Consider the following 24,658-nt stretch of genomic DNA (forward strand, 5'->3'; position numbering starts at 1 on the left):
CAATAAATATACACAGGGAGGGACAAAAGTTATCATAAAATAAGTCTTTTTTTAGGGGTCTTTTTAGGGCCACACCTGTGGCATATGGAGGTTCCCAGGTTAGAGATCAAATCAGAGCTACAGCTGCTGGCCTATACCACAGCAACAGCAACAGAGGATCCAAGCCACATCTGTGAACTGCATTACAGCTCACTGCATGCCAGATCCTTAACCCACTGAACAAGGCTAGGAATTGAATCCTCATCCTCATGGATACTAGTCAGATTTGTTACCACAGGGCCACAATGGGAACTCCTCATAAAATATACCTTTTAAGTTTAATGAGACCTCATGAAATAACTGAGAACCTGAAGTACTCAGAAGGCATTGCTTAAAATTCTAGATGAAAAGCTGGGGGTTTTCCTCTCAGGACAGTGACACATTTGCATTTTTCCAGTATTCAATGGAGGAAAAATATGCCACATATGAGAATTGTAATGCTGCCATTTTACCTGAGTCAACAATGCATTCCCTTGTCTTTTTTTCTGATTTCAGGAGCACCAATCCAATGATTAGGGGAGGAAATACTACAGAGATCACCTCTTTCATCTCCGTGGGATTCTCAGATTTTCCCAGAATCATAGCAATGCTCTTTGTTGTATTCCTGTTGATCTATATGACAACCCTGACTTGGAATATGTGCCTCATCATCTTAATAAGAATATATGCCCACCTCCACACACCCATGTACTTCTTCCTTAGTAATCTGTCCTTCATTGATATTTGCTATGTGAGCGCCACAGCTTCCAAGATGCTCTATAACTTCTTCCAGAATCAAAAAATTATCACCTATGTGGGCTGTTTGGTTCAGAGTTTGGTTTTTTTGACCATGGGACTGAGTGAGTCTTGTCTCATGACAGTCATGGCTTATGATTTATATGCTGCCATTTGTAACCCACTCCTCTATTCATCAATCATGTCACCCACTCTCTATGGTCAGATGGTGCTGGGGTCCTATATGGCTGGACTCTCTGGTTCTCTGTCCCAAGTGTGTGCCATGCTTCAGCTCCACTTCTGTGGGCCTAATGTCATCCACCACTTCTTCTGTGACATGCCCCAACTGTTAATTCTTTCCTGCACTGACACATTCTTCTTACAACTTTTAACTATTGTATTAACTATGATCTTTGGGATAGTAAATGCCCTAGTTATCATGATATCCTATGTCTATATTGTCATCTCCATCATGAAGATCACTTCAGCTAAAGGCAGGTCCAAGGCTTTCAACACCTGTGCTTCTCACTTGACAGCAGTTAGTCTCTTTTACACCGCAAGTATCTTTGTTTATTTAAGTTCTAGCACTGGAAGTTCTTCCAGCTTTGACAGATTTGCATCAGTCTTCTACACTATGGTGATTCCTATGGTGAACCCTTTGGTATACAGTCTGAGGAACAAAGAAATCAAAGAAACTTTGAAGAGGTTGCAAAAGAGGAGAAGGTATTGCTGAGGTCACAAATTCTGCGATATCTGGCATAGCTGTTGTGTTGGAATCCTCATACACTGTAATATCCTACACAATAAGATTCAAATGGAATGTAACAAAAATCACACTGCCTTTTGATTAAAAAGTTTTTATTTGATAAAGATAATATGCCAAAATGTACTAACAGCTGAATCAAACCACAAAAACACAACGTTTTTTTTGTTAGCCATCATTTTTTATTACTCAATGAATTTATTACATTTATAGTTGTATAGTGATCATCACAATCCAATTTTATAGGATTTCAATCCCACAGTATTTTTAAGTCATGGAGCATCATTATTTTCTTTTTTTAAATTTTTTTATTACTCAAATGAATTTATCACATCTGTAGTTGTATAATGATCATAACAATCTGATTTCACAGGATTTCCATCCCACAGCCCAAGCACATCCCCCACCCCCCAAACTGTCTCCTCCAGAGACCATAAGTTTTTCAATGTCTGTGAGTCAGCATCTGTTCTGCAAAGAAGTTCAGTCTGTCCTTTTTTCAGATTCCACATGTCAGTGAAAGCATTTGATGTTGGTGTCTCATTGTATGGCATGATAGTTTCTAGGTCCATCCATGTTGCAAAAAATGCCGGTATTTCGTTCTTTTTAATGTCTAAGTAATATTCCATTGTGTATATGTACCACATCTTCTTGATCCACTCCTCTGTCGATGGACATTTAGGTTGTTTATTTTCATCCTACCATCATTCTGCTTTCTGTTCCTATGAGTTCAACTCTTTTAAATTTCACATATTAGTGACATTATATAGTACTTTTCTTTCTAAGTCTGGCTTATCTCACTTAGCACATTTCCCCCAGGTTTCATCCATATCACCACAAATGACAAGATTGCCTTCACTAACAAGGCTGAATAACATTATACTGTATATTTATCCTGAAGTCGTTTATCTACTGATGAGCACTTGGGTTGTTTCCAAATCTTGGCTTTGTGATTAATGCTACAATAAACATGGAAGTGTGTTTCTGTTCAATAACCCATTTTATTTGGATTGGATACATACCCATAGTAGAAATGATGGACCATGTGGTAAATCTATTTTTAATTATTTGAGGAATCTTCATAATTGGAGATTATGTATTGGATTGGACATTATGTAATTGGATTAGCTGTAGTACCTAAACTGATTTATATGCTTACTAACTGTGTAAGACTTTTAACTTCATATCCTTTTTTTTTTTTTTTTGGTCTTTTTGCCTTTTCTAGGGCTGCTCCCATGGCATATGGAGGTTCCCAGGCTAGGGGTCTAATCAGAGCTGTAGCTGCCTGCCTTCATATCCTTATCAACATTTGTGCTCTTTTTTTTCTTTGTGTGTGTCTCTCTCTCGTTTTTTTAAAAAAAAAAACCCTTTTATTATGCAAAAATTTAAGCACTGAAAAGTAGAATATTATAATAACCTCCTTTGTATCCATTATCCAGTTTAAACAATTATCAGCTCTTAGCTAGTCTTACATCATCTGTACTCCTACCCACTTTCTCCCACTTTCACAGATTAGTTTGAAGCAAATCCTAGATGTCATAAAGTTTTATCTGCAAATTTCAATATGCTTCTTTAAAGGACAAAAACTTTCCAAAAATATATAATCTTAATGTCATTTTCTCATCAGCAAAATAATAATTCTTTAGTATCATTAAATGTCCAATGTTCAAACATCCTCTCCTATTTGTCACAAAATATTTTTACAGTTTTTATTTCTCAAGTCAGGATTGAAATACACTGCAGTAGGTTGATATGTATTTTTTTTCTTTTTAAATTTTTACCAAAAACTTTGTTTACAAGCTTCTCATATCGGTCATACATTTGTCTTTCCTCCATACCATCATTAGGATCTGTGGCAATAGGACTGAGTTGAAACAAGATTAGAAAGCACAGAAATATGTCTATATGCAGTGGTAGTGATAGCTTATGGTACCAAAGATATTTAACTTTTGTCTAAAACCACTTCTGTCATTTCTTTTTTTTTTAGTTAAAGTAGTAGATTTAAAATGTGTCTGCTGTATGCTAAAGTGATTCAGTTACACATATATACTAGGTTATTATAGGTTGTTGAGTAGATTTCTCTTTGATATACAGTAGGTTCCCAATGACCATCCATTCTATATACAATGGTGTGTATATGCCAATCTTAAGCTCCCAATTCATCCCCCCACCTTCCATCCCCTGCTGTTCACCTTTGGTAACCACAGGTGAGTTCTTCCTTCCTTCCTTTTCTTTCTTTCTTTTCTTTTTCTTTCTTCCTTTTTCTTTCTTTCTTTCTTTCTTTCTTTCTTTCTTTCTTTCTTTCTTTCTTTCTTTCTTTCTTTCTTTCTTTTTTCATTTCCTTCCTTTCTTCCATCCTTCCTTCTTTCCTTCATTCTTCTTTCTTTCTTTTCTAAGTTTGTGATTCTGTTGCTATTTTGTAAATAAGTTCATTTGTATCATTGTTTTGGTTCCCTCATATTGTGATATCATATGATATCTGTCTTTCTCTGTCTGACTTACTTCACTTTGCATGGTTATCTCTATTCTCATTCATAGAAGATCTTTAATGTAAAAATTATGGTTTGAACAAAACCAAAATCTGTAGTAGATTCAAAAAAGATAATGAGAGAAGAATATAAGCATACCACTACACAAAACCAGGAAATTATGAAGAAAGAGAGCAAGAGAAGAAGAAAGAAACAAAGGAATTACAAAGCAGTTGGAAAAAGACTAACAAAGTGGCTAAATGGCTAAATCTTTCCCTATCTGAATTATTTCACTAACCATAATATTTTCTATGTCCATTTACATTGCTGCAAATGGCAGGATTTCATTCTTTTTTATGACTGAATAATATCTATTGCAAATCCAACTTTTAACAATATATAGATCATCCAGAAAAAATATCAGTAATGAAACATTGGAATTAAGCTACATTAAAACAGATGGACTTAACCAACATTTACATAATATCTGTTTAAAGAAACATATCTACTCTTTAGTAGTGCCTATGGAAGATTTTCTAAGATAGAGCATATGATAGGCTACAAAGCAAGTCAATAAATTTAAGAAGATTGAAATTGTATCTAGTACATTTTCTAGTCATAAAAGTATGAAACTAGAAATCAAATACAAGAAGAAAGCTGAAAGACTCACAAATATGAGGAAATGAAACTGAACACCATAGGTCAAGGAAGAAATAAAGTCAGAAATTAAATAAATCTTGAGGCAAATGAAATGGAAAAACAGTATATCAAAACTTATGGAATGAAGAAAAATCCGTTCAAAGAGGGAAGTTCACGGAAAAGAATGCCTGCATTAAGAAATAATAAAGGTACTTTAATCACCATAAATTTATAACACAAGGAACTAGAAATGGAAAACTAAACTATGTCCAAAATTAATAGAAGAAAGGAAATAGTAAGGATCAGGGTGGAAAAAAGATAACACAGAGTGAAAATACAATAGGAAAGAATGATGAAACTAGGATCTGTTTTTTTTTAACTGATGAACAAAACTGACAAATAGTTTTAATAGATTCATTAAGAAAATAAGGGAGAGGACTGAAATAAATAAAATTAGAAAGGAAAGAAGAAACATTAAAACTGGTTTTGCAGCTGTGGCAGTGCTGGATCCTTTAATCCAGGGATAGAATCCACTCCTCTGCAATGAGCAGAACTGCTGCAGTCAGATTCTTAACCCATTTCACCACTGTGATCTCTTCCTTCCTTCCTTCCTTCCCTTTCTTCTTTCTTTCTTTTCTGTGTCTCTAGCTTGCAGAAGTTCTTGGGCCAGGAACTGAACTTGAACCTCAGCAGTGAAAACATCAAATCCTTAATCACTAGGCCACCAGGGAACTCCAGGATAGATAATTTTTTATTGGATTTTTTTTTCTGCCAACACTTTGAATATATCATTCCACTCCCTCCTGGCTTGTAGGGTTTCTGTTGAGAAATTTTCTGAAAGCTTAAGGAAGATTTCTTTGTAGGCTACACTCTTTTTTCTTCCTTTCAGCTCTTGGTGTCCTTTCTTTGTCTTTGATTTTTGACAGTTTTATTACAATATATTATGGAAAAGGTTATTTTGAGGTTATATCTATCAGTTTGTGAATTTGTATGTCCATATCTCTCCCCAGGTTTGAGAAATTCTTGGCTCTCTTATGTTTAAATAGACTTTGTGCCCTTTTCTCCATCTCTTCTCCTTCGGAAACCCCCATTCTTTTAATATTTGTATTTCACGGTCTCTCATAGATCATGTAGGCTTTCTTTGTTCTTTTTCGTTTTTTTATTTGTTCTTTTCCGAATGTGTCATCTCAAAGCCCCTATTTTGTATCTCACTGATACTCTCCTCCATTTGGCATATTCTGCTTTAGATCCTCTAAATTTCATTTTTTATTTCATTTATTGAATTCTTCAGCTCCAGAATTCTGTTCAATTCTTTTTTATGATTTCTACTTCTTTGTTAAATTTCTCATTTTGCTCATGTATTTTTTCCTGATATCATTGTGTTTCTGTTTTCTTGTAATTCTTGGGTTTCTTCAAACCAGCTATTTTGATATCTTTATCAGATTGACTGCAAAAGTCTGTGTCTTTGTGTCCAGTTACTGGAGGATTATTGCTAACTTTACTGCATGTTACTTGGAGTTTTGAGTTGCTGCTTTTGTATGTGAAGTAGCAGGCACCTCTCATCTTTACTTATGTTTTTGGGTGGGAGACTTTCTCATTGGTCTTGGTTATAGGTAAAGTTTTCTCCAACCTTGTATAAATACACCATCTCCACCCTCTTGCTTCCCCTTGCAATTGATTTCTTAAACTTATAGGTATTTTTTAGTTCTTACTGCTTATGAGGTTGGCTGCTGGCAAACTTTCTTTTGTTTTCTACATTGTTGCAATATTGCTCAAGGTTTGGGTTTTCCCTTGCCTACAGGACATGGTCCAATTTTCTGAGTGTGTTTATTATTTACTAGAGTCCATTATCCTGCCACACTTGAGCATGTGCACAATGTGCTGGTACAGATTTGGGGGACAAGTGAGTTTAGAACTCAGGGTATTCCATTTCTTGCAGACCAGGTATAGGGATCCTTGGGTGAAGTTCTCACAGCAAGTCATGTTTGGGTATCATGTTGAAGTCATGAAAACAATCAGCAGAAAAAACATCCTTTTGATGTCCTTTGATATTTTTATCTGACACTTTTCCCATATCCCCCCCACCCCCCTCCCCATCATTGAGTTCCAGCTTCAATACTCTGGGTGCTGTAGAGAGGAACATGTTTCTCCACAGAATTCTATGCAGCAGAGTTATCCAGGCACTTACTCAGCCCTCTCCTTTTGCTCCTTTGGAGACATTGTTGACAGGTAGTTCAGTACTGTGCTATGTTGCTTCATGGGATGGGTAGCACTGGCATACTTCTTTCAGTAGAGTACTGAAATCCAACGGAGAACTGATTCCCACCTTGGCAATATGGGACTTTTGCAAGGCCTGTCTCATCCATGGGTGGTTTTCCCTGACCACAGCCAAGGGGGATTGGGGCCAGTTTTCTGGCTTCTGGTTCCACAGCCCATGCTCCATGGATAGCCACTGATGCTTATTTGTTAAAAGGAGGGATAGAAAAGAGGAATATCATGACACAGTGATGTTGACATCACATTTTTAAGTTATTTTGTAATTTTTTAAAGTGAAATTGTGCCTTTTTTTTAAACCCAACTTTGGTTGGAAAGTTCTGGACAAGATGGAAGATTTTACCCTGACATCTTGCTCATTCCCAATTACATTCCCACCAAAATGACTTGCAAAATTTAGGAATAGTGAATTATCCATATTACTACTTCAATAGAGCTAATGAGAACCCATTTGCCAGGAAATGTGAATAGTTTCTCATCTCACTCTACTGATTATATTAGATTAAAGGGTCTTGTGTGGAAGTGAGGGAGGAGTTTTGTAAATTCTCCCCTGATCTCTAATTAGAGATGGAATAGGACTAATAGATGTGAGCTGAGGAGTAAACAGAACTTCAGTAATAATTTCTTTTAAAAAAGAAACAAAACAATTAACTAAAGCCACTCCAACAGAAAAAAAAATTTTAAAAGATACACTCTGTTTGTCTGTGTGCGTGTGTCCACTAACTTTTGAAATATTGATAATAGCTTTCTATTGCAATTTTATAGGTAATGGAAATTAATAAACCTTATGATTCTTGATGCAGGAGGCAACTCACCAATTATTGGTATGTCTCTGATCCCTTACATTATTTCTTTTTTTAATAATGATTTTTATTTTTTTTCCATTATAGCTGGTTTACAATTTTCTACTGTACAGCAAGGTGACCCAGTCACATGTACATATATACATTGTTTTTTCTCACATTATCATGCTCCATCATAGTGACTAGATATAGTTCCCAGTGCTATACAGCAGGATCATATTGCTTACCCATTCCAAAGGCAGTAGTTGCATCCTACACTATTTCTTAATTTAAAAAATCAACATCTCAGATATTATTTGATCTCAGACATGTCTAATGTGTATACTTTTTCTGGAAAATCTGGAATGATACTAATTTAAGTCTACTTAAAGTCAGGAAGATGGACAAGTGAATTCTGAAAATTCTCATTTAGTGCCTGGAATGTGATATTATTTTCCAGAAATAAGAAAACATAACATTGTTCCATTTGTTTAGGTTGGAAGATTTTACTCTACCCTTAGGCTCTGAGAGAGATGGTTTATTCTTACAGGAATCATGCTTTCTTCTCTAGAGTGTGTGGATTATCGGAGGTGTTCATAGAAAGTAACAAGTGTGAATACAGTTCCATTTTGGATGAATTGGGCTACTTGCCCCCATCTTGTTAGGATTTTCAGTATCAAAATAGGCCTTTACATAAGGGAGAATTTATGTTACTTAACTTATATTTAAAATGTTTCTTATTTTTACTTTTTATTGTAGCATTCTTACACATGTACAAAAATATGTGCAGCATAAATGTAGAAGGTACAAACTATTACATTTAGAATGGATAAGAAATAAGGTCCTACTGTACAGAACAGGGAACAATATCCAGTTTCTTGGGATAGGCCATGATGGAAGATAATATAAGAAAGGGAGAGTATATATATATATATATATATGACTGGGTCACCATGCTGTACATCAGAAATTGGCATGGCATTGTAAAACAACTATACTTTAATAAGAAAATAAATATAAATATATACTATAATGGTATAGAGACAATGATTCTGTAACCATAAGTAACATCAGAAAATACAGCATTATCATCATCCCAGAAGCCATTGGTGTCTTTCTGAATCACAAAGGGCCCTATCTCCATTAGATGTAACTTTTTTTTCTTTTTAGGGCTACACGTGTGGCATGTCAAGGTTCCTAGGCTAGGGGTCAAATCAGAGCTGTGCTTGCCAGCCTATGCCACAGCCACAGCAACACTGCATCTGAGCTTCATCTATGACCTATACCACAGCTTTCAGCAATACCAGATGCTTTAACCCACTGAGCAAGGTCAGGGATCGAGCTCACATCCTCATGGACACTAGTCAGGTTCTTAACTGACCAAGACACAGTGGGAACTTCTGGATGTTCTTTTCTTTATGTAGGTTATACTTCAATGAAAAGATTTCTTAAAAATAAAGAAATAAAAATGCATATAGGCAGTTTCTTTTTTCTTGTTATATTGTTTATAGGGAAATATATAAGCTAGAGGGCTGAAGAGCAGGGTAACATCACCCACTTTTAATAGCCCAAGAATATTGCATTAACAAATTTCTTTTATTATCTCCCTTCAGATCTCAGAAGCGCAATGACAATGGATGAGGGAAGCATTACAGTTACCAGGTTTATCTTACCAGAATTCTCTGAATTTGTGAGGCTGAAAATATCCTATTTTCAATATTTCTAGGCACTGATCTTATGACAGTGTCCTGGAACCTGGGTCTCACAACACTGACCAGGTTAGACTCTTACCTGCACTCACCCACATATTTTATTGATACAATTTCCTCCTTAGATGTTTGTTATGTTTCTCCCACAGCTCCCAAGATTCTCTCAGATTTCTTCAAGAAGCATAGATTCATCTCCTTTATGGGATGCACCATGCAATACTTCTTCTCTAGCCTGGGTCTGACTGAGTGCTGCCTCCTGGCCACCATGGCTTATGATCGCTATGCTGCCATTTGCAGTCCTCTCCTCTACACAGCCATCATGGCCTACACCATCTCCACCATTGTATAATTGGAATTCTGGATCATTCATTCAATGGTGTGCCTTATTTCAGCTCCATTTCTGTGGACCAAATGTCATCAATCATTTCTTTTGTAACCTGCCCCAACTGCTAATCCTGCCCTGCTCTGATACCATTTTCTTATAAGTTATAACCTCTGTGCTAACAGTGATCTTTAGATTTGTCTTTCCTAGTTATAATGATATCCTATGGTTATATCATTTCCACATTTTTTTTTGTCTTTTTAGGGCTGCACCTGTGGCATAAAGAAGTTCCCAGGCCAGGTGTTAAATCAGAGCTGTAGCCCCTGCCCTATGCCACAGCCACAGCAATGCTGGATCCAAATCATGTCTGCAGCTTACACCACAGATCATGGCAATGCCAGATCCTTAAGCCACTGATCAAGGCCAGGGATTGAATCTTCATCCTCATGGATACTATTGCTGCTGGGCCACAACAGGAACTCCATTGCCACAATTTTGAAGATCACATCAGTTGAAGGTAGGTCCAAGGCCTTCCACACCTGTGCTTTTCACCTGACAGCAGTGACCCTCTCTTAGGGCTCAGGAATATTTGTCTATTTGTACTCTAGCTCTGATGATTCTCTGAGTCAAAACAAGCTGGCCTTTATTGCACACATTGTGTTGATCCCCATGTTAATCTACTGGTTTCTAACCTGAGAAACCAGGGGATCAAAGATGCCCTAAACAGGTGGAAGAAGAAAATATTAAACTGGAATTGTTTATTATGGGGTGCCTTTTAGGGCTTAGGACAAAAATCATATAGAACAATATATGAAAAGTAGCTATAATAGCACCTATAAGAATTTTAATAGATTGTATAAGTTGTAAATAACTCCTTTGCCTTTGCTCCATGAAAGAAGATTGTATTTCATCCCTTTGAAGTCAGACTTGACTATGTGATTTCTTATGGCAAATAAAATGTGGGCAGATGTGACATATTTCATTTTTGGTCAGAGGCTGTGTGTGTCTTTATGTCCTTTTTTATCTTCTCCTTTCCCAAGGCTCCCATTAGTGGTTGATTCATAAGGAATAAGATGATGATACAGGAGAATAACACCCCCCACAGCTCACCCAAGATAAAACATATAATATTGGCCAGAAATAAAAATGTTTTGGATTTGTTCTTGTAGCATATTCATTCTACTCATTATGTTTTAGACATTTGTACAGGTGGTGGTATGATTTTTTTTAAAATTTGATAAAATTTGTAAGTTTTTTTAGGGCCTGGCAGTCAGTGTCAAGTAATGTTTTATTGACAACTGGAAGGATAGCAATTCAGGCTTGGCACAGTAAAAACATTTGATACAACAGTCACTTGCAGTAATTTAAAATGGAGATTACATGGGAAAATAGAATGTTTCCAGTGCCAGTTCTTTGCTATCAGATGCATTTAACAAGTTTCCATAAAATTTAGTCATACTCACAAAAAAAATTGTCAGTTTGCAAGTAAAAATGAGAGAGAATATAGAAAGAGTTAAGAAATTCTAGGACTTGAAAATTAGAAGAGAACGTTTCATTTTCAACAAGTAAATATAAAAGTTAGGACTCTGAGTAAATAGACCAATGAAACTCTGCCCTGTATCAAGGACAAGGTCAAAGATATGGTCATCATATCCCATGGCTATAAAGTCTAAATTGTTGAAGGTTATGCTCAGTAAATCTTTTAAATTTGACAAAGTGGTTCATGTCAAAGAAATCAAGAAAGTTACAGTATGAATCTCACAGAGAATCCCAATATACCTAAGATATTTGAAATCTATATCTATATACTGTATCTATTTATCTATTGAGTTCTAGAGATCTATAAATAATTGTGAATATAAATGTGGTTCATCATCTGTGAATAGGTAGATAAAAAGTCACCTATTAATCTGGACTAATGAAAATTTGACTATTTGAGACAGAAAAGAATCCTTGACCCATCTATCTTCAATGGCCAGGAAAGAGACTGAGACAGCTGATAAAGCCCCCAATAGAGACATTCTTCAGTTTCTTAGTCAAGTGTTGCCAAGGAGGATAAATGTCCAAGTAAGGACTTTTCAGAAGGCAGAATTAAGCGTCGTGAAAAATAATGGACTGGGGAGAGTGGAAATCATTGCTAACCATGGAATAGTCTTCAATGTCAGTATGGGGATTCCTCCTAAGAGAGGCTTAGTAGGATTCTGGGATTGCAAGACCAGTGAGTGCTATATGTCTTCTTTCACTTTCAAAAGAGTTCTGTTTACTGCTATTGTCCTATCCATGTTTCACCATTAAATATTGGGGTGTATGGAAAACATAACTTGTTTAGCCTACATGTATCCAAACCAAGAAGAATGATATCCACATTATTAAGAGACTTCTAGGAATCCCTCAAAGATATAGTTCCAACTGGAAAAGATACCAATACAGATATAGCTAACAAAAGATTAGTATCTAGAATATGAAATGATCTCCTATGAATGAAAAAGACAAATGTCTTAAAGTGGGCTAAGTAAATCAATAGGAATTCCATGAAAAAATGCAAACGATCTTGAAACATTTAAGGATGTAAACCTCATTGGTAATAGAATGAGTGATACAATTTCACATCCAGCATTTTGGTAAAAGCTAAGAAGTGAGGCAATATCCAGTGTTGACTGGAATATGCCTTAACAGTCCTCACACTCTGCTGATTTGAGTGTACACTGGCACATTTTTAAAAAGCAGTTTGTCACTGTCTAATAAAGTGGACCAAAAACAGTAGTGAAGGGAAATCCTCATGGTGGTCAGAGTCCCAAGAAAGAGACTTGGTTGTCCATTTTGCACTGAGGGAGATGGCACATGAGTTAAGGACATACATGGATTCCCAGCCTGGAAGGAGCAAGATTGGAAGACTGCAGACAAGAACATCCAGGAAGAAGGATATGGATGGACTTATGGAAGTGGACACAAAGCATGCAGATCATTTCCTCAGATGTTAATGCCCATCAGAAAGCATCCATTGCAGTGGAATTTCTCAAAACTTCAATGGACAGATGAATAAATACTGTGGATATCATTCAACCTCTCTCCTTGTAAACCTTAATTCATGGCTGCCATGAACAGAAAGTGACCATGGTAGAAGGTTTGAAGGCAATGCTCAAGCGCCTTCTCATCAACAACAACCTACTGACACTACGAATGCAGTGCTAGAGGTAAGTCAAACCCAGGCCCTCAATAATGTACCATGACTCAAGTACACCAGCCAACAATTGGTCATAGATATATTATAGTGAACTCTACTACACTGGAGGGGAGAGTGACTTATGCTCACCTGAATTGACAAATTCTTTAGAAAAAGTCTGTCTCCATGTGTGTGGTATCTGTGCCAGTCCCACCAACCAAGGGCTTACAGATCACTTAATCTATCTGATATAATGTTGCTTCAGCTCCAAGGACCCAATTTATGGCAAAGGATGTGAGCCAATGGGAGTATGGCCTTGAGATTCATGGATTTCCTACTGTAAGTCATTATGCAGAAGTATATGACTTAACACTGAGTTAGGTGTCAGCTAGAAAAAATACCTGGCAGTTGAGGCACTATCTCACAGGAAGCTGCATGTGCACTAAACCAGCAGTTAATATGTGGTGTTTTTTCCCAGGAGCTTGACTGTATGACTCCAGCAAACAAAGAATGGGAATAGGATTTTCACCACTTCCCCATCATTTCTAGTGACCAATTTTACAATTTGTGTTTCCTTCCATCTGCCCCCCATATATGTAGGCTATACCAAGTTAGACATTCTAGATCCCAGAGGAAAACCCCTCTATCAGGGAACACAGAAGGATTCCAATGAACCTGAACCTGAGACTTTCACCTGATGCTAGCAGACCACTGTCTGTCTGGTGGGTTTAATTGACCTGAATATCATGAGGAGTTAAGGTTTCTGCTACACAACAGGGGCTGGAAGGAGTATTTTTGGAACACATGGAATTGACTAGGGGCACTTACTGAAGCATTTGTGCCTGAGAGAACAGTTAATAGGCAATGGTGGTAACCAAGAACTATGAAGAACAAGGCAAATAAGGGCTCAGACTCTTCAGGGAAGTAGGGATGGGCTAACATTCTAGACAGGTATCCTAGACCCACTGAAATAATGGCTAAGAATGAGGGAAACCTGAAATCAGTTGTGCAGGGATAAGATTAATCAGTTGGAACCTCCAATCTAGCTGCTGTGGTAAGGACATTTATTTGCTTTACTAACTCTATTGACTGTACCCCCCCTATGGGGAGGAAGTGGGGACATCTAGTTCCTGCAAAAATGTAGCCTCCATATTGTAGTATTGGAACTGGATGCAATCAGAGAGAAAGAAAAGATCTGAGCAGTGCAAAGTATTACCTGTGTCAGGATATTTCAGATCCTCTTGGCTCCACCTGTTTCTGGGGATTTTGTGACAAACCCAGTTGTTCTGTTGCAACCAACCTGTAAAGCCTAACACATTTCACTTGAGCACTGTCTGATAGTATCTTACCTCATGCTCACTCCCTATTCCAAACAAAATATTAACTGGAGAAATGTCTATTCAGGTCTCTTGCCCATTTTTCAATTGGGTTGTAAAAGTCATTTGTATACTTTAGAGATTAAGCCCCTTGTCAGTTGCATCATTTTGACATTATTTTCTCCCATTCTGTAATGTGTTTTTTTGTTTGTTTGTTTTCTTTTTTTTCTTTCTTTTTTTTTTTTTTTCAATTTCTTGGGCCGCTCCTGCGGCATATGGAGGTTCCCAGGCTAGGGGTCTAATCAGAGCCGTAGCCACCAGCCTACGCCAGAGCCACAGCAACACGGGATCTGAGCCGCATCTGCTACCTACACCACAGCTCACGGCAACGCCAGATCATTAACCCACTGAGCAATGGCAGGGACCGAACCTGCAACCTCATTGTTCCTAGTCAGATTCGTTAACCACTGCACCACGACGGGAACTCCTGTTTGTTTGTTTTCTTTTTGGTTTCCTTTGCTGTGCAAAAGCTTGTCAGTTTGAGTTATGAATGATGGCCATTCTGACTGGTGTGAGGTGGTATCTCATGGTAGTTTTGATTTGCATTTCTTTAATAATTAGTGATGTTGAGCATTGTTTCATGTGCTTGTTGGCCATCTGTATATCTTCTTTAGAAAGATATCTCTTCAGGTCTTTTGCCCATTTTTCCTTTGTGTTGTTGGTTTTTTTTTTTTTTTTGCTGTTGAGTTGTATCAGTTGTTTGTATAATTTTAAGATTCAATTAGGTCCCTTTGGTTTATTTTTGCTTTTATTTCTGTTGCTTTGGGAGACTGACCTGAGAAAATAATTGTAAGGTTGATGTCAGAGAATGTTTTGCCTATGTTCTCTTCCAGGAGTTTGATAGTGCCTTGTGTTATATTTAAGTTTTTAAGCCATTTTGAGTTTATTTTCATGCATGGTGTGAGGGTGTGTTCTAGTTTCATTGATTTGCATGCAGCTGTCCAGGTTTCCCAGTAATACCTGCTGAAAATACTGCCTTTTTCCTGTTTTATGTTCTTGCCTCCCTTGTCAAAGATTGATAGACCATGGGTGTCTGGTTTATTTCTGGGTTCTCTATTCTGTTCCATTGGTCTGTATGTCTGTATTGTTACCAGTACCACAGTGTCTTGATGACTGTGGCTTTGTAATAGTGCCTGAAGTCTGGGAGAGTTATACCTCCTGCTTGTTTTTTATTCATCAGAATTTCTTTGGCAATTCTGGGTTTTTTGTGGTTCCATATATGTTCTTGGATGGTTTGTTCTAGTTCTGTGAAAAATGTCATTGGTAATTTGATAGGGATTGCATTGAATCTTTAGATTGCTTTGGGTAGTATGGCCATCCCAAGGAAGATATACAGATGGCCAACAAGCACATGAAATAATGCTCAACATCACTGATTATTAGAGAAATGCACATGAAAACTACCATGAGACACCACCTCACACCAGTTAGAATGGCCATCATTCATAACTCCACAAATAATAAATGCTGGAGAGCATGTGGAGAAAAGAGAACCCTCCTGCACTGTTGTGGGAATGTTAGCTGTTGCAACCACTATGGAGAACAGTATGGAGGTATCTTAGAAAACTATACATAGAACTACCATATGACCCAGCAATCCCACTCTTGGGCATATATCCAGACAAAACTTTCCTTAGAAAAGACATATGTACCTGTATGTTCATTGCAGCACTATTCACAGTAGCCATGGAATAAACCCATGTCTACTGGACATTTGGAATAAACCCAAATGTCCATCAACAGATGATTGGATTAGGAATAAGTGGTATATATATATATATATATATATAACAGAATACTACTCATACATAGAAAAGACTGAAATAATGCCCTTTGAAGCAACATGGATGGAACTAGAGACTCTCATACTGAGTGAAGTTAAGTCAGAAAAAGACAAATACCATATGATATCACTCATATCTGGAATCCAATATACAGCACAAATGAACCTTTCCACAGAAAAGAAAATCATGGACTTGGAGAAAAGACTTGTGGTTGACAAGGGGAATAGGGAGGGAGTGGGATGGACTGGGAGCTTGGGTTAATAGATGCAAACTATTGCCTTTGGAATGGATTAGCAATGAGATCCTGCTTTGTAGCACTGGGAACTGTGTCTGGTCACTTATGATGGAGCATGATAATGTGATAAAATAGAATGTATACATGTATGTGTAACTGGGTCACCATGCTGTACAGTAGAAAATTGACATACCACTGTAAACCAGTTATAATGGAAAAAATAAAAATCATATATTTTTTTCCATTATAACTGGTTTACAGTGTTCTATGTATATATATGTTACAGTGTTGTATGTGTATATGTATATATATACACATATATATATATAATATTAGCTGGATCTTTGACCTAAGAGAGAAAAAACCACATGCTTTTTCTTTTTCTGTTGTTCGAACAGGTGTGTACACTTTCTCTAGCAAGAGCCATCTCATCTCATTGCAAAGAACAATATTAGGGTAAGGAGAATTTCACATAAAAGATGCACAAGTTTAAAACTAGAAGTTCTATTTAAACAATTGGAATAAACTCCTGTGAAATTCACTTACTGCAGAGGGAAATAGAAGCAGAGGTTTTTAAAAACCCACTGAGATGGCATTGCAACAACCAGAATGAAACCGTAGAACGTGTAATTATTTCTTATAGCTTCCATAGTACTTAGAAAGGGGAGCCAGGTGAAGTAGTGGACTTATGAAGTGAGATAGGATGGATACCTGTGCCTTCTATATCTGGAAATTAAAAACAAATGGGCCATATTACCTATGGAAGAGTCTGCAAAATGCTTAAAACTCAATTATATGAAGCCCCTACATTCAACTAAAAATTTATATGAGGTACATATTATACTATACTATGGGGAGTCAATTAGCAAAATGCAGACTGTAAGAAATTCCAAAGGAAGGAAGAAACAAATTTCATAGAAGAGAGAGAAAGAGGCAGAAAGAGCTACAGAGACAGAGCCATAGAGACACATAGAGAGAGAAAGGGAGAGAGGGAGAGAGAAAGAACACATTAAAAAAGAACAGCACTCAAGTTAGCAATTAGACATGCACAGTTGAGCGACAAAACTATAAATAAAAGGACTGATTATTATTGAATTAGAATAGTGGATACCTGCATGTGGGAAGGAGGGGCCTAAGTTTGGAATGGAGGATGAGGGAGATTTTTGAAATAGAAAGCAAAGTGTTATCTTCTCATATTGGTGGAGCCACAAGGGTATTCTTATGTAATTCATTAAGCTGTATATCTTTATGTTGTTTTCTGTATGTAATTATTTTTAACAATAAGGTTAAATTTTTAAAATAAAAAGCAAGTACAGGATGATGTTATAATCAAGATTGATGAGATCAGAAATACCTAGGTTGCATTTATATTGTTAAAAATAAAACAAAATGTAAGGTAATGATCCAATATTGTAAGAAAAACATTAACTAAATAAAAATTTGGATAGGATATTATACAACCATTAAAATAGAGCTTGCAAATATTTAAAAATATGAAAATCATATTGTGTAATAAATGCTAAGTCAGGAATTGTATATATACTATGTCCTCATTTTTATAAAGATATGAGCAGAAAAAAATGGAGACATCACAATGATTATACTATTAGCAATATTAAAATTTCTAGCATTTATTGAGTGCTTCTAGGAACTGTACAGATATCATCTCATTTAAGTTCTATTAGCAATCCATTTTATTGATTAAGTAACTGATGCACAGTTGCAGTAAAAGTTTAAGTGAAAGGATCAAAGACACAGAGGTGGTAAGTAATTAAGTCAGAATGCAACCCAAGTGGGTCCATCCAGAGCCTGAGGACATAATCACCACAACCTCATTGAATGACTGTTCTGATAAAGAATTCAAATGCTGAGTGACCATACAATTTGGTTAGCCTGGGACAATCTAACTTTAGGCTTATTGTCCTGATACGATTAGTGTTACCTCATATTCATGCTCAAGGTTGTCCAGTTTCAATAATAAATAATATGATCACCCTGAATTGAGAGCCCCTCCCAGATCTCATGCTTATAAAAGTCTTGAAAGGAAAATTTGAACTTGATTCAGTTATGTCATGAGGTGCACAGGATAATGTGGAGAAACAGAATCAGCTAGGGACATTTCTCCACTTATTTCTCCATCCAGCACTCAAGAGAATAATTAACTGAAAACTTTAGCTTCTATTAATTGCCTCCTCTCTCTCTCCACACGGGACCCTAAGGAAACATTTAAGAGAAACTTGAGTTAGAAGCACCTCTCTTACAGCAATATGTAGCAGGAACCATGACCCAAATCGCAGAGCCTCGAGGAAGTCAACCTCTCTATCCTGAATGCTCATGTTATGTTTATATCCTCTAATTCCTCAAAGAACTCTACCTGTGTCTGGGCACCTAGAGGGACATCAAGGTCCAGGTCCAGGAAAAGGCAGCCATAACAGCAGCACCTACCTGCTTTCATCAGGACACTCCTGCTAGAATACCTACAAGAATATCTGGGTGGGTAAAATCATAATGACACAACTGGCTTTTTTCCCCCTTTTGCTTCTTGTGACCATGCACTCCTCTGCACTCAACCCAGAGGCCTCATGTATCCAGTTTCAATGATTATTTTTCCTTTTTTATTTTCTCACAGTAACCATGTCCCTTCGCCCTTATCCCAATGGGATTATTTGAATTATAACAGAAACTGAGGTGTTTAAGTCTAAAGAGAAATATTTAACATTGAATTTCATATATTAGCAAGTAGGTAGCATGAGGAATGGAGGGCATAGAGGATCAGGATCTAGGCTATCAAAAGCTAAGAGAATTGAGCCCCTCCAAACCAGCTCTACAACTGCCAAAGGTCTATGTAAAACAGGCCTAATTTAACCTCAAATAAACCTTTTAAGATATGTTCTATTATAATTATTTTACTAGTTTTCAGATGAAATAACTTAGGAAAAAACTAACAATCTCTTTAGAGTCATAAAGTTCACAGACAGCAAAGCCACATCCCCGTATAGCTATGTGATATCTAAGGCCATGCTTTTAGTCACTAAAATATATACAGGAGTTGTTTCCTGTTAATAATATCCTAAAATTTCCCAAGTATCTTTTAAGAAGGGCTTTCCAAATGTTAATATACTTTCTTTCACCTTCATGAGAGGTTGATGGGTTAATAATGAAAAATGTAATACCCTCCTTTACATGTGGGAAAAGCAACACACAGAACCATTATTTAGGGGCAATGTTAACCAAGGTTATTTCTTATAAAACAATTCAATATTTCTCTTTATTCTGTGTTCAGTGTGTTTTTAGGCAGTTTATTCCAATAGAAATTGGGGTAACTTGACTTAAGAGATTTATTCTCTTCTTTCCCTGTAGATCCTAGGATCAGCGAACAATGGCTGGGGGAAAGAACAGTACAACAATTACAAAGTTCATTCTCTTAGGATTCTCTGAATTTCCAAAGCTCACTGCTGTCCTCTTTTCAGTATTCCTAAGGATCTCCCTCATGACAGTGTCCTGGAACATGGGCCTTATCATGCTTATCAGGATGGACTCTCATTTGCACACACCTATGTACTTTTTTCTCAGTAACCTATCCTTGCTGGACATCTGCTATGTTTCCACCATAGCCCCCAGAATGCTCTCTGATTTCTTCAAGAAGTATAAATTCATCTCCTTTATGGGATGCACCATGCAATACTTCTTCTCTAGCCTGGCTCTCACTGAGTGCTGTCTCCTGGCCGCCATGGCTTATGATCACTATGCTGCCATTTGCAATCCTCTCCTCTACACAGCCATCATGTCCCCCACCCTCTGTGTGCAGATGGTGGCAGGATCTTGTGTAACTGGATTCTTTGGCTCATTCATTCAACTATGTGCCTTATTTCAGCTCCATTTTTGTGGACAAAATGTCACCAATCATTTCTTCTGTGACCTGCCCCAACTGCTAATCTTATCTTGCTCTGACACCTTTTTCTTTCAAGTCATGACATCTGTGCTCACAGTGATCTTTGGGCTCACATCTGTCCTGGTTATTATAATATCCTATGGTTATATCATTGCCACCATTCTTAAGATCACTTCATCTGAAGGCAGGTCCAAGGCCTTCAATACCCGTGCTTCTCACCTGACAGCAGTAACCCTCTTCTTTGGCTCAGGTATCTTCATTTATATGTATCCTAATTCTGGTGATTCCCTGAGCCAAAACAAGTTGGTATCTGTCTTATACACTGTTATAATTTCCATGCTAGATCCACTGATCTACAGTCTAAGGAACAAGGAAATCCAAGATTCCCTAAGCAGATGGAGGAAGACAATCTTTTCCTGGTGTTACTAATTATGGAACTTATTTCAGATGAACAGTGTAAGAGAAATGTCAACTAAAACATAGATCATGAACTCTCCTACTTTCAGGCTGAATTATAGTTGCTATAGCCTTCTATTATAGACCAGGACTGGCACAAGGACAAGAAAAATGTATAAGAATCTAGAAGTTTAATATATCCATCCTTCATCAGTGATGATCTAATACATCAATGGGCCAAGCAATCCACAAGTATTTTTGTAGCTGGTCAGCATGGTGTGACCATTCAAATTCAATATTCCATCCCTACTGAGCTTGTACTACCTCAGGGACCAACAATGCCGGTAGTAGTCACGGCTGTCAGGAGAAAAGCAAGCCTCCTCATAGCATCTCACTTTAGGTAGGACAAGAATTATTATTAGTACCAAGAGATCTTTTTTTTTTGTTTGTTTGGCTACACCCACAGCATGTGAAAGTTCCCAGGCCAGAGATTTAACCTGTGCCACATTGACCCAAGCCACTGTGGTGGAAGTATTGGATCTTTAACCTGCTGTGCTAACAATGGAACTCCCTTGAAAGACATTTTTATGAAGAATTTCCTAAATAATTAGGTTAGTTCTCACATTTAACCTATTCTTTCATCTCTGGAAATTATGAATTAATTTCTTCATTTACATATTTGTTCAAAACAAAAAAAAAGAAAGAAACCCATGAGATCAAAAGATTTTTTTTTTGTCTTTTTTGTTGCTATCTCTTGGGCCACTTCCACAGCATATGGAGGTTCCCAGGCTAGGGGTTGAATCAGAGCTGTAGCCACCGGCCTACGCCAGAGCCACAGCAATGCGGGATCCGAGCCGCATCTGCAACCTACACCACAGCTCACAGCAACGCCAGATCGTTAACCCACTGAGCAAGGGCAGGGACCGAACCCGCGACCTCATTGTTCCTAGTCGGATTCGTTAACCACTGCGCCACGACGGGAACTCCTCAAAAGTTTTTTTAATGTCACATATGAATAAATGTGTTGTAATAAGAATGCTTAACTTGTGTGTCATATTTAAGGTTTGGTTGATCAATGTCTTATTAGGGACCCTTAGACAATTCCTTGTCCCTCATTGCTATAGAGTCATCTTTGTTCTTCCTTCTTCACTGCGTAACCAGAAAAGGGAATCAGAAAATGGTACTTTGTTGGTGAGGTTATCCAGAAGCTGATTTAGGCACCTCCAACAATGTCTTCATGTTCCTTTTTATCTTTTAAAGTAGATCAAGACTCCTTTAGGAAGTTTTTTCTCAATAACTAACAAGGGGGAAGTAGGTGGTAAAATCAGCTATAAGAAGATGAACTTCTGGTGCATAAGAAAGTCTAGATTTCCCCATTTCCCTTTTAATCTTGGTTGGAATTGTTGCAAGGAATAGAGAAATACTGGAGAATTGAGGCTGGGACAAAAACACACTCCCATTGTTTATCTTCTGATAGAATTCTGATTTCTATAATCTTAGGCCAGAAATAAAAGATGTATTCAAGAGAGTATTCCTGGTAAAAGGTATCATGTACATTTCCCCTTTTATGTTCAGAAGAGAAAATTCAAAATCCTCACAAGAATTATTTAAGAACTTAAAGCAAACCCGTGTACAACTATGGACACTATAGCTTTGAAGATCCTACCTCTAGGACTCCATATTCCTGGGGGGAGAATCTGATTTCACGGCACTTGGAGGTGAAAAAGAATGTTCTTTTGGACAAAAGCTGAGTTACAGTTATTGGATAAGATTTTTGTCAAGGGAAGTTGGATATAGGGCTGTAAATCTAGATTTCATCTAATGTCTTTTTCAGCACTAACATCTGTTGTGATCCCATTCAGACCGCCCTCAGCTTTAGCCTAATGATAAAAGACATTAAATGAATGGACTAGAGTTGAGAAAGAAAAATAACTCCATAAATGTCACACAATTTTCTTGGTTGAATCTTTAATATTTTTATGGTCATAGAGAGTTAAAGTCTCTGAAGAGAAATACTTCTTTGAGTCAATGTCCTAGCCAGACAATGTCATAGCCAGACAATGTCATAGTTAACCATAATTACTGAATATTAAAAATCTCTTCAATTATGAAAAAATAATCCTCAGAAAGAGTGATTTGGCCTTGAATTGAGAGGAGCCTATTTACATTGACTACCAAGATCCCTTTTATTCTGACCTTCAAATTACATATAAGATATGAATGTATAGAATAAACATCTCTGTGGAGGAATTTCTCATGAATGACAAAGCTTCAGAGATTAATTTATCATGAAAGAGTCCCAGTAATTAGACTCTGGGAAAGTACTGTGTGCTTGCTTCTCTTTTTATAACTATATGAGATTAACATTTTTATCTTAGTGCTCTTTTTAAAGAAACAGAGGTAACTTGTGTAGAGTTGCTTTATGGGAAACATAATCTGCAGCTATTAATTCTCTCATGCAGTATCTTCTGGGTTTCTAGGCTGTGTCAGGAATTTAGCACCATGACTGAGAACAGACATGCTCTGAGCTATGGAGTAGTAAACCCTATGTTTTAAGATGTTACATTTTCCTTGCTGTGTTAGCAAAAGAGGATGGGGTTTGGTAGATTCTAGGACCCTGGGCATAGGCTAAATGCTCCTAATTCAGCATTGATTGCTGATGGATTGTTCTGTTTGTCACTATACATTTCAATGATTTTATATTCAAGTTTGGAAAATGATGCTCTATACTCCCATATCCCACTTTACATAAGTGTTCTAATACTTTATTTTTGATGAATAAAAGTAGATGTCAAAAAGTGAAGAGAAAACTGGGATTTGAAAAAGGTTCCTCTTTCCTAAATTGAGACACATTGGCAGGAATGGATCAGAGGTTGCTATACTTATTGCAAGAGCAGCTTCAGAAAGATTAATATTCACCTGACATTCAGAAAGTCATTAGAGTCATTTTTATCCAAGGGCTTAACCACAGCATGGCACATAGGTCACAGAATTTTAAAAATGGTTGAGGCAATGAGCAGCAAATTGGATGTCTCAGAAAACCAAACATCAAATTAGAAAACTACCTTGGGATCTTTCCTAAGAATTCAGAGAAAAAGTCTGAAGAGATGACTATGATCAGCCAGGTGGTGAGGCATGAGGAATTGCTTCAGTAGATCCAACGTAATATAATAGGAAGTTCAAAAGGCAATAACTAAACAGATGTAGACAACAGGATGGTTGACTTCCAAGAAAATATAATTCCTTTGATCTGAAGAATATTGAAAACTTCCCTGTTTTAATCAAGTGATTTGTTTGTTAATTCCAATCCAATTCCCAACAGCATTCAATGGTGGTGGTAGAGGGAATGGTGAAAAGAATTTTGTAAAATGATACTAATGTTCCACTAGGAAAGTAAAGGTTGACAATAACATGAATATTTTGGGGGAAAAAAAACCCTCATAAGTAATGGCTTGTGTCCCTAGGTAGTCAACTTATACAATAGTTTAAACTATGTGGAAATGGTACACAAGTTGAAAAGTAGAACAAAAACTCTATTTTAAAAAATCTAGATAGATTAAAATTAACTTTTAATAAAGGAAGCCCCTACAAATTGTTGAGAAAAAGACTATTAAATTTACAATTTTGAGATTAAATATTTCAGAATATAAAAATAAGTTTGAGAGTTCTTGTCGTGGCTCAGTGGAAACAAATCCAACTAGCATCCATGAGGACACAGGTTCTTCCCCTGGTCTCTCTCAGTGGGTTAAGGATCTAGCATTGCTGTGAGCTGTGGTGTAGATCGCAGATGTGGCTCAGATCTGATGTTGCTATGGCTGTGGGGTAGACCAATAGCTACAGCTCCAATTGGATCCCTAGCCTGGGAATGTCCATATGCCATGGGGGTGGCCCCAAATAGCAAAAAAAAAAAAAAAAAAAAAAAGGAAAATAAAAAAGAAAGTAAAGGAACAAATGATGTTCTACAAAGGGTTAACAATTTGATGGAATTTTTATTCACTGTCTTGAAAATTAATCAAATTATTACAAACTCCATTTAAGGCTGAATTACAAAGAGAAGATAACTCTAAGAAAATAATGAAAAATAGCTCAAAGTCAAAGTAATCAG

At 36.9% G+C, this 24,658-nt stretch overlaps 2 protein-coding genes across 2 annotated transcripts; both read left to right on the plus strand.

Moving 5' to 3' along the window:
- The first annotated feature begins 547 nt into the window (after window positions 1-547).
- LOC100523771 (olfactory receptor 5AN1-like) lies at window positions 548-1,486 on the plus strand. Its single transcript, XM_003122732.3, has one exon. The coding sequence runs from the start codon at window positions 548-550 to the stop codon at window positions 1,484-1,486; it is 939 nt and encodes a 312-aa protein (XP_003122780.2).
- Window positions 1,487-19,644: 18,158 nt separating this feature from the next.
- LOC110258167 (olfactory receptor 1440-like) lies at window positions 19,645-20,586 on the plus strand. Its single transcript, XM_021081356.1, has one exon. The coding sequence runs from the start codon at window positions 19,645-19,647 to the stop codon at window positions 20,584-20,586; it is 942 nt and encodes a 313-aa protein (XP_020937015.1).
- Window positions 20,587-24,658: the final 4,072 nt, after the last annotated feature.

The sequence above is a fragment of the Sus scrofa genome, unplaced genomic scaffold (genome assembly GCF_000003025.6).
Source record: "Sus scrofa isolate TJ Tabasco breed Duroc unplaced genomic scaffold, Sscrofa11.1 Contig145, whole genome shotgun sequence".
NCBI classification, from domain to species: domain Eukaryota; kingdom Metazoa; phylum Chordata; class Mammalia; order Artiodactyla; family Suidae; genus Sus; species Sus scrofa.